The sequence below is a fragment of the Pungitius pungitius genome, chromosome 19 (genome assembly GCF_949316345.1).
Source record: "Pungitius pungitius chromosome 19, fPunPun2.1, whole genome shotgun sequence".
Lineage (NCBI taxonomy): Eukaryota > Metazoa > Chordata > Actinopteri > Perciformes > Gasterosteidae > Pungitius > Pungitius pungitius.
The window spans coordinates 5,532,397-5,543,929 of record NC_084918.1 but is presented as its reverse complement, the minus strand read 5'-3'; the positions used below and the strand labels follow the sequence as shown (position 1 = coordinate 5,543,929).

General features: G+C 41.7%; 1 protein-coding gene across 1 annotated transcript; it reads left to right on the top strand.

The window, feature by feature from the left end:
- Window positions 1–9,307: 9,307 nt before the first annotated feature.
- On the top strand, window positions 9,308–10,476 carry LOC119198341 (neoverrucotoxin subunit alpha-like). The gene is made up of 2 exons (XM_037455385.2): window positions 9,308–9,704; window positions 9,798–10,476. Exons 1-2 carry the CDS (start codon window positions 9,323–9,325, stop codon window positions 10,355–10,357), a joined length of 942 nt encoding a protein of 313 aa, XP_037311282.1. The 5' UTR covers window positions 9,308–9,322; the 3' UTR covers window positions 10,358–10,476.
- The last annotated feature ends 1,057 nt before the right edge of the window (window positions 10,477–11,533 follow it).

Sequence of the window (11,533 nt, the reverse complement as noted above, 5' to 3'; positions counted from 1 at the left end):
ACCAACCTGATGAGAAATGCTTTTAACACAGAGACAATTCTACACCTTCACTCAACAAAAAACACAGAAGGACCGAGTCTAGATCAGTCAAGCAGTAAATGTTCACCCTTCTCTTTCTGTCCTCACCTGGGGAAGTTGTGATGATCAGACGAGTCTTGTGAGAGTCTCCTGGTCGTTCAGCTGGAGCTTCCAGAGTGATGATCTGTGATGTTGTCGTGACTGCTTTTATCCTGTCAGAGAGACCTCCGCTGTGACTCTGCACATGATTTGGCACATGATTTGGCAGACACCTTCAGATCTCTGCCAAATCTCAAGATTAATTTATTCCCCAGGTATGCGCCTAACTCCACCCACCACAGCATTGTGAAACACCTTCATTGCGATGATTGTTACCTGTGGTCAGAGAGCATTAACAATCATCACCATGATGTAATATGAACTTAAACAGGTATAACATTTTGTAAACTGCTCAAAAACCTGTGTCAGTGTGCAGTTCCTCTTTAATGTAACAGGCCCAACACACAAAGCAATGCTTTTAATTTAAAACGTTTTGAAAGCTCTTTTGTGGATTGATTGTCAAAAGATAAATAATAATTTGTCTACATGAGAATGTATCAAAAAGACCTTTCAAATATAAAGATGACATTCAGTAAAAATAAATTCCCCAGCAGTTCATCAGGAACCGTTTAAGGTGCTTTGTGGTTTGGCAACACGTAAACTCCAGTATTATTTCCACAGAAATTCTCTGATCATGATAAGGTCTTTACAGTCATTTGAGTGTGTCTCCTCTTCTGTGGAAAGTATTCGGCTTTTCTATCAAAAAAGAAACCAGTGCAGCTGAAGGTCATCAGCAGCGAACACCCTGGATTCATTGATGTACGAGTGAATGTAAAGATATTGTAATAAATCATCCAGAATCCGATGACTTTTTACCTCACCTGTTCAGGCAACCAAGCTGCATGGAATCTACGAATCACCTTGCAGTATATCTACCCCGATTCTTCATCCACTCGTCACCAGATCGTTGTTTCAACAGAGCTGCTACTGCGCTTGGCTGCTGTGTTTAACAGATATTTCAGAGCAATAAGGTGTTTTTTTCTGCTTTTCCTTTGACGCTTTCTGTTCGGATCACTTAAAGCACTGCTATGCTAAACTAGCTGCTAGGTTAAGCTAGCTGCTAAGCTACTTCCATCTCAACATCTAACGTTACCCTGCGCGCTACACAGTCTGCAGAGGAGCACCGTGTCCCTAAAAGACTGTGGTAATAGACTACATCTACTGATCATAATGAGCCCTTTACAGTCAGTTGGTGTGGCTCCTCTTCTGTGGGAAGATTTTGCTTTGCTATTCAAAAAGGAACCAGTGCAGCTAAAAGTCATCAGCAATGAACACACTGGATTTAATGATTCATGTGTGGATGCAAACATATTGTGATTAGTCATTCACACTCCCTGATTATATTTCACCTCATTTTGCACAGATAGAACTTTGTTTTAATTGTTCTAACAAGATGGTTGTAGATTTTACTTGTTTTTGGCTGATGGAGGGATGTCGCTTACTTGAAAGTGATTGCAATTTCTTCCTTCTAATATTTGAAAAACCATAGATGGAAATTTCACAAAATGTAATTTTAATAGTAACTTGTCGGTCATGGACATCTTTTTGTCCTCCAAATTGGGTCTTGACAGAAAAGGTTGAGAACCACACACCTCTGAGACTGTAAAGACCTTATCGCAATCAAGGAACTTCTGTGGAACAAATACTTCATTTACATTGTGATACGGGCCATGCACGCCCACACACACACACACACACGCCCACACACACACACACACACACACGCCCACACACGCACACATATACACGCACAAACACGCACACACACACAAAGCAATGCTTTTAATTGAAAATGTTTTGAAAGCTCTTTCGTGGATTAATTGTCAAAAGATAAATAATAATTTGTCTACATGAGAATGCATCAAAAGGACCTTTCAAATATAAAGATGAAAATCAGTAAAAATAGATTCCCCAGCAGTTCATCAGGAACCGTTTAAGGTGCTTTGTGTTTTGGCAACACGTAAACTTCCACAGAAATTCTCTGATCATGATAAGGTCTTTACAGTCATTTGGGTGTGTCTCCTCTTCTGTGGAAAGTATTCTGGTTTTCTATCAAAAAAGGAAACAGTGCAGCTGAAGGTCATCGGCAGCGAACACCCTGGATTTATTGATGTACGAGTGAATATAAAGATATTGTAATAAATCATCCAGAATCTGATAACTTTTCACCTCACCTGTTGAGGCAACAAAGCTGCCTGGAATCTACAAATCACCTTGCAGTATATCTACCCCGATTCTTCATCCACTCGTCACCAGATCGTTGTTTCAACCAAGCTGCTACTGAACAGATATTGAACAGATATTTCAGAGCGATAAGGTGTTTTTTTCTGCTTTTCCTTTGACGCTTTCTGTAGAGTAAAAGCAGTCATCCATCCTCCCGGTTCCCCAGTCTGCCATTCCCTGATTTTCTCTATAGCTGTTTTCTTGGTAACCAATAAGTTCCCCCTGTTGCTTTCTGGTCTGTCTGCATGGGTTCGCTGCCACATATTGTAACAACTTGTCTGTGCTTTGTCTATACAGTCATTTTATAAACTTTGTATTACATTTGACTCACAATATAACAGCCCAGAACATACACAAGTTAAGGTCCTGAGTTACTTACTGACACATAAATACTATAATACAATGACTACACAGTTAAACAGATCCGTGTGTAGTGAAAATAATAGTTCTCTCAATAGGTTTTCACTAAAATTAAAGATACAATATGATATTTATCTGAGACTGAATTTAGGCGAATGACGCTAACAGCTTCCCATCAGATTAGACTTTGCAATGACTGACACTTTACAGACAAAGGTGACGCAATGTCACTTTTGCTGAAGGTTTAGGCATGTGCAACTTAAAAGATGGAGGGTGCCACAACTTTTCATCAGCGCTTCCAGGGGGCCAAATAGGACAGCGCACTTCCTATCCAGATTAATGACAAAAACGCTATTTTAAATAAGACCAAAATATGTTTATATGTCTGTATGTATATTGAACCAACATAATCACAGCATATATCATGCTCAAATGCATGCATTTTAATATTTTCCCTGCATGTAGTGGCGACTTAGGTTGAAATCTTTCATAGCTAATAGCGTGTCATAGCTGGCTCAAGCTATGCCAAACATCAGGAGCAGGAGACAGTATGAGATGACAAAAATACATGTTTATTAAATTATAACCCTAACAGAAAGAACTTATATGATAAACTGAAATCACATATCCAAAGCCATAAGGATCCTATGAGGTGGGTAGTCAGTAAGTCAGTGTTGTAAGTGTGAATGTGTGAAAAATGGTGTGTGTATGCATGAAGAGAATAAATCAACAGAACTGAAAACACATGGAGAGTACTGCCGGAGCGAAGGCCGGGGCTGCCTCCTCTCGAGTCCCCCCCTCCAACTGGCAGGAGCATGGCATGTATAGACCTGACGAGAGACACCGGGCTCAGGTGCTCTCCATTAGCCATCAGGACAATGCCCCACCCAGGCTCACCTGTAGGGAGACAGTTAGGTAGGCACCATCCACACACACTCATTATGTGTGTGGGGCATCACAAGCGTCTCCAAGCAAACTAGGCACATGGGTTTGCCTTTAAATTCGGTAAACAGATCATCCACTTCCCATTTCACCTGAAAGATACGATTTCTTGATGTGCCTGAATGATTCTTTGTAGGTCAGTGTGACAGTACGTTTTAAGAGGGTAAGATGAAATAAAGAAAAGGAAACGTGAGCATGTAGATAGCTGAGTATATTAGGTTGAGAAAGTCTTCCAGTGAAAGTACTCAAAAGGAAAGCTGACAGTTATCAGTTATCTTTACTTTTCAAATAAGTTTCCAGAAGAAGGAAGTATTGATTAAGAATACATGACCTTATGTATTGTGTGTTACCGCAATAAATTTGTACACTTCTAATCTCCTTATGTTGCTGATTAAACTATTTTAAATGTCTGTCAGCTAAATTGGAAGCTAATTCATACATTCATGGTTCTCGGATAATTCATCTAAACAAATATGAGCATGTGTCACGTGGGAAGTTGCTGTTGCGCAGGGAGGACTCAGACGCAGGATTTCAAAAGGTGCTCTTTATTCCAAATAAGACAAAGTGCTTCAACAGCAGATAGGCTTGACATTAACATAGACAATGACGCAACAGGGGACAAGAGGCACACAGGGCTTAAATACACTAGGGAGGTGCAGGTGATTGGACACAGGTGGAAACAATCAGGCAATCACAGGACAAGGCAGGAAGTGAAGCTAACCCAGGGACACAAGAGACATGAAACTACAAACTAAAACAGGAAGCAGAGCCAAACCGTGACAGCATGTTAACCTTTCGTACCCTGCTGTGCCTCAGAACAGCTTCAGAGAACTGTAGACAAGTAATGTTGTTCTTCATTTGTTGATTCAGGGAACTTGTAGACCTGTAATTATTGTAAGTGTATTTCCTCATTTTAATCTTAGAAGAATGTTCACCTGTCACAGAACACACGGAAGGACACTGTTTCCTGGTTTGTGTGATCAGAACACAAGATATGAAAATTTAGCATATGTATGTAAGTGACTTTTTATTAGGGCTGTCAATAGGGTGGCCATTTCCTTCACGTCAAAAAGGAAGACACTTTGCACGGGGACACGCAAGCAGATATTTGTTTGGTATGATCCGGTTTCAAATTTTACTATGTTTTTCCACCAGATTACATAAAGATGCATACACATACCACACAGCTAATAAAAATATACAAGATACAGCTCATGACAACGTGCTCTTCCAATTCAGATTACATAGGTCTAATAATATTTGTTATGCTAATTAACATGAACAGGACTGAGTTGTATGACATTCTCACCTTCAGATAAACTTTAGTAAGTTCTGCAGCAGCAATTTTGTCATCCTGAGGTGATGAACGTTCGTGAAAAAATGAACTAAGAGAAGAGGCACCTGCTGCACTCCGATTGTTAGCTCGATGCTTGTCACTGCTAGCATGTCTGTCAATTAGGCTTGGGTATCGAGTATCGAGGATCGATTGGAATCGGGACTAGCTTTGCGATTTACCCGGTATCGTTCAAAAGTTTAAAATTCGATTCCTAGTTTCGATTCTCAGTCCGCTGGCGCCGACCGGGAATAGAAACCGCTGAACACCAACGAAGAAGCGTCCACCGGAAGTGTTGGCTAACTATTTCCTTCAGAAAGACCCTTGGTTAGCTAGCTCATTTAAAAATATCTTAAACTTAAACTTTTTTTACCCTGCCTCTTAAAAGAATCGGAATTGAGAACCGCTGGGAACCGGAATCGAAACAAGGAATCGCTGTGTGACGGACAAGCAAATGTCTGTGAGCTTGACTGGTCCGCTGATTACTGAGACTACAGTCAAAGCCTCTTCTGCATTGTCCCCATCAGGTTGTGCATCTTGAAGAGAAAAACAAGACCAGAATAAATCTCTCTCTCGCTCTCCATATACAGTATATATACAGTATATAAACTAGGGCTGTCAAATGATTAAAAATTTTAATCAAATTAATCAGAATTTTTAGTGGATTAATCAGGATTTATCACTGTTTGCAATTACACCTGAATCCTAACCATTTTTTCTTTCTGAAATGCATACCAAAGATATATAACAGGACACAGATACATAATTATTATTATTATCATCATTATTATTTTTTACATAAATACATGTTATTGATATTTGACTTGGTTTAATTCATTCCAGAAAATAATCAAAGTAATGTTATTTGATAAGTTACAGACTGATTTACCTGCATGGCTCAGAAGGGTCTCGAGCCTCTGCAGTTTATCCCACTTTGCTGCGGTCGGCAAAACAAGTTTGTGCTCCTGATGGTCCAGGGCTGCGATGACGGCCTCTTTATTCATGCTCACGCCCTTGACCATTTCCAGCGTCGAATTCCAACGTGTTGGAACATCCTGGATCAGTGGCTCTTGCTTCTTTCCCAGGCTGACTTGTTGTGCTTGAAGCACACAGCATTTGCTGGGCTGTGCTTAAAATGACCGACAACTTTGCGAGCCTTGGCCAAAGTATTTACAAAGCCGCTGTCAGCAAGACTCACTGTGACACTTCTCTGCATCATGTGAGCGACACAGTTAATGTGTTCCTAGCGTGTAAGAGCTCGTGGATTTTCGTCATAACCGTGGCTCTTGACGGTGGCTTATAGGATGAGTCTTGAGACGCCACTTGCAAAACATCAGGGAAACCTGAGTCTTCTACAATGCTAATGTGTCTACAATCCTTTGTGATCCATTTTGCTATTGTGTTGGTCAAATGATCTTAGGTTGATTTTGTTAATGGCCTGCGAACTTTCAGCGTGGACTGGCGCAAACGACTTGCTGAACCTGACGGCCTGACATATGCCTGCAGGTGGCAGTAATGTGTTGTATAGGATGAAGTGCATTCCCTAGAGGAAGAGGTACTTTCCTGACCGGAATAATTTGTCACACTGCGCATGCGTGAAATGTGTTTAAAAATTTGACGTAATTAACAACAAACAACTAATTAAAGTTGTTAACGCGCTATTTTTGAGAGCCCTAATAAAAACATATGGAAAATACTCAATAACCTCAACAGGTTAAAATGCATGCGACTTAGAATGTTAAAATATTAAAAAATAACTTTTCAAAAGAATACATGTCTGAGTGTTGCCTGCAGTACCATTCTGGAACAACTGGGAATTGGAATGAATGCGTCGAAGAGTCTAAGGCTTACTGCTCGTGGAAATTCATGAAGCCGTTCTTCTCAGCAGTGAAGCATAAGTAGGTGACATACTTTAACCACTGCACTTTCACTATACCCTTACAGCCAGAGTATTCGCACCGGCCCTTTATCTCCACCCACACAGGCCAATGGTCAGTGGACTGACGCACAGGTGTTCATGGCACTGATGACTTGCTTCTTGCTTCTTCTCAGCCAGGTCTCCCTCAACATTCTGTGATCAAAGTTCTGTTCTCTTCTTCAAGACTTTCCTCTCATTGCAAAAGCAATTTGCGACTTCAGCTTTGAATTTGAGCAAGCTATATTCATCTTCGTTTGGGACGCCACAGTTTTTGACAAGAGTGAAATCCATCATGTGGAACACAATCTTGTGACACCACTTCCTTGACCCGATCATTGTTCTGTAGAGAGCAATCAGTGAGTCCAGAAGTTCCACTCCTCCCATACTCCTATTGTATGTCTGCACAACACTTAGGCAGGTCACCTGCACTGCACTGCACTTTCTTTTTCTTATCCCATCTTTGCAGAGATCGTTGAGTTGGCTGAGGAAAAGGTTGACAGGAGATGGACAGCACGGTGTCATGCTATTTCACTGCCCTGAGTTGGACTCCATCATGACTTGTGACTTTCTCTTCAAAGGCTCCCCTGACCTTCTTCTTCATGGCTTTATCCTCAGAGAAGCTGCACCCTGTCAGTCGATTTGGCTGCACTGTTCCAACAGTGGATCTTTTGGAGAATGGTCTGGAGATTACCACTGGTGAACCAGTTATCAAAGAAAAGCTTGTAGGATTGGTTGCCTGGAATGATGCTCTCAAGTCGCAGAATGATGTGGCCACTTGCCCCAATATCTGGCATGCAATCCATATACACCACGGTGTCATGGTGAATCCATAATGGCACGGTGCATTTGCATTTACTTTTTAGTTTACATTACTTAATTAGAAAAGACAAACTACACTGAAAAAGGCCAGGAAAAGCCTTTTTTAGCTCATTTTTGGGGAGAGAAATGGTTGAGTCGATCCTCGTTGGGCAGTCAGCAAAAAAAGGTTTTCAAAAGGGCCTCCAGAGAGTCATATTGTGGGGATACGGGACAGGGTCACAAGGGGGAGCCACAGTAATTCAGGAGGTAGCTGGTGGGACTCTTGTTCTCTCTTCTGTGGTCTAATCAGATTGATGCAGGGCAGCTGGGAGGAGTGCACTCATCGCTGGCAGCTGCTGCAAGTCTTCAGGGAGCAGTTAAAGAGGGACATCTTTCAGAGGTTCGGCGCCGAGGGATTGCCGAGTACAGCCTTCCAGACACGCGTTTTCCTGGGTCTGGAGACTTCAGTGGCTTCCATTCCTACGTCACGATGGAGACACGGGACGCCGCCGACGACGGCGGTGCATTGCCGGAAGGCCTGAGTATTTGAGTTGTTTTTGAGAGACATTCAGTTCTACGTTCGGTGCGGAGGATTGCCGGAAGGCCAGAGTATTTCAGTTGTCGTTTGGAAAGAGAGACAATAAATACGCATTTTGTGTTTATACTTTACCTGGTTCCGGCGTTTGCTTTTGGATCCCTCTCACGAGCCGTGACACATATGACAAATTCAAACACTACTTTTGGTTCCTTATGGTCCTAACTCGTATTTAAAGTATTGCATCACAACTGGGGATGTATTGTGAGAATGTAGAAGGCCAAAAATGGGTATCTTGCCTAGAGGCAACATCATACCATACAGGGTTAGAGTGTTTAAGGCCAGGCGAAAAATGTAGGATGCGTTTGGTGTGAACGTACCATAAGTAGTTTTGACTGCACCAGTTCCTGGGCCAGTTCCTTTTTCAGAAGGTCAAGTTCCTTTTTTCAGAAGGTCAAGTTCCTTTTTCAGAAGGGAAAGTTCCTTTTTTAGGGCAAGTTCTTTTTTTCAGCATTAACTGATCTCCAAACAGCATGTAGCGGCATTGACCCACCTCCTCATCCAATGAATGCACAACGTTAAATTAACCTCGATACAGATGAAAATCGAACCATTATCGTGCAAAAGTTCATTTATTTCATTAATTCAACTTAAAAGTGTCAGGCCGGATCGGGAGGCAGGACTCAGACGCAGAGCAGGTTAGTTGGAAGGCAGTTTAATAACACAGGGTAATAACCAGTGTCGGGCAAGTTACTGAAAATTAGTAATTAGTTACATTTACTCACACGATGGCACTCTCGGCCATCGTGTGCGCTCATTGATTGATTTGATTGGTGTATCCGTCACGGCGAACGCCCTCTCTCGTCGGGGGACAGGCGGAACCAATTATCGCCACCTGTGTGCACTCGAGTGGAATAAAGATGCGCACATCTTCATTCCGAGGGGGATAGTTTGAACTGGAAAAACGTTAGAAGAGATCGGATTCTTATCAAGCTTTCCTGAAGCTGTGCGGGATTAAGTAACCATTCAAAGACTGAACAGACAACCGGTTAGATTACCGTTAATCAGCATCGTCATCAGATCCTGTGTAGACATCATGGAGGGAACAAAGATCGTCAAAAATCAGTCCGAGCTCGACAGAGAGGTTCTTGCTAGAGATGTAGACGATACTTTGTGCTTTGTTTTCACCTCCACCAAACAGGGAGAAAAATCGGGGAGTACCACTGAAGACCCGTGGTTCTACTCAGATGAAGTCTTCATCTCTATGAGACAAAAAGCCAAAGCTTTCCAAGACTATAGAAAAGCACAGAAGAACAACTACCGGATCCGTTTCCTCATCGCAGTCATTCCAAATGAGAAATACAAAGGAGCAACTATCTACCATTACAAGCAGGGCAGACTGGTCAGTGAAGATTTCTCAGGACCTGACCTTCATCCTGATCCTGAAAACATCACTGACAGAAGAGATCTGACTTGGTGTAAGTTTATTCATGCCTTTAAGTCAAATACACTGTTCTAATGAATGTTCTGCAGAAACTATAAACCTTAATTTGTTTGGTTCTCTTCATCAGATGCCTGTGATCTCACCCTGGACCCAAACACTCTCAACAATTACCTGGTTCTGTCTGATGGAAACAAGATGGCAACAAGTGGATCAACATGGCATCAATATCCTGATAACCCAGAGAGGTTTAATGTACACACTCAGGTGTTCTGCCAAGAGGGTTTATCTGCGCGCCATTACTGGGAAGTTGATTGGGATAATGCGTCTGCTACAAAATCTATTTATGCAGCTGTTGCACACCGTGAAATGAAAAGAAAGGGAGATGGTAAAGATAGCGAATTTGGAAAAAATGACCAGTCATGGGCTTTTGGCCAGTGGAAAAATAATGCACAACATGAACTCCGTGCATGGCATGGTGGATATATATGGCAATATCCTTTTCCCTCTGATGGCTGCTCAACACTCGGTGTGTATCTGGACTGGCCTGCAGGCACTCTGTCCTTCTACAAAGTCTCCTCCCACACACTGACACACCTCCACACCTTTCACACCAACTTCACTGAGCCTTTGTACCCAGGCCTCTGGGTTTACAATACGGGCAACTACGCCTACCTGCGTCCTCTTTAATAGGACCAATGCTGGTGACTTGTTGGATCCTTGGTATGTTAATAGAGGGATGGGGTTACAAGTATTCAAAGTAAAAATGACATCCAATGTTAACTCGAACTTGTTTTAACACAAATTCAGAATTTTCTTTCTCTACTACTTGTATTTTAACAGCATTTTTTAAAATCTTTTTAATGGTTTTTATGTTTGGATGTGTAGTGTTATAAAAATCATTTTTAGGTTCTTAATTTTTCAGTTGATGCAGAACCTGAAAGTTGTTCCTACTTCAAAGTCGGATTCTATGGAATGCCGTTTTAGTCAAAATTAAATAAATGAACAAATACACGGTAATGCATAATGACACTGCATTTCATAATAAATAAATGAATAAAAACACGGTAATGCATAATGGCACCGTAATGCATAATGACACAGTATTTCATTTCACGTTCTTATATGCAAATCAGGGGGCGTGGCTATCTATCACATTCAGAACAGACGACAGAGCCGTGTGCCGTCGACACCGCTAGCGAACGCGGAAGCACCCCCCCCCCCCCCCGATCGAATTGGGTCGCCTCTTGTCATTAAGGGGTAAAGGTGGGTCCCGAAGCCAGACAAGTTGAGAACTACTGGGCTAAGGGACGTGAGAGTGTCGACATAATGGAAGACATTGGTGGGCTCCGAGATAGCATGCTAGCATTAGCGGATCAAATCGATCAACATGGGTTATCTGCAGATACTATTTTGACACATATTGAGGGTTTTCTGGAAGTACTAGTGCTTGCGGTTCCGACTTCGGCAGATCTAGACAAACGGCCCACCAGTTGAGAAACACTGCCTTAGCCAGCCCTTTTTGCACACGTCTCCGTTGTCTGTTCTGAATGTGATCGATAGCCACGCCCCCTGATTTGCATATAAGAACGTGAAATGAAATACTGTGTCATTATGCATTACGGTGCCATTATGCATTACCGTGTTTTTATTCATTTATTTATTATGAAATGCAGTGTCATTATGCATTACCGTGTTTTTATTCATTTATTTATTATGAAATGCAGTGTCATTATGCATTACCGTGTTTTTATTCATTTATTTATTATGAAATGCAGTGTCATTATGCATTACCGTGTATTTGTTCATTTATTTAATTTTGACTAAAACGGCATTCCATAGGATTCATCTGTATTTCACGAATCA

Excerpts from the sequence above, each read along its gene's own strand:
- LOC119198341 (XM_037455385.2), top strand. The coding sequence starts at position 9,323 with ATGGAGGGAACAAAGATCGTCAAAAATCAGTCCGAGCTCGACAGAGAG. Across the intron at positions 9,705-9,797 it reads CAGAAGAGATCTGACTTGGT|ATGCCTGTGATCTCACCCTG; the intron begins GTAAGTTTATTC and ends TCTCTTCATCAG.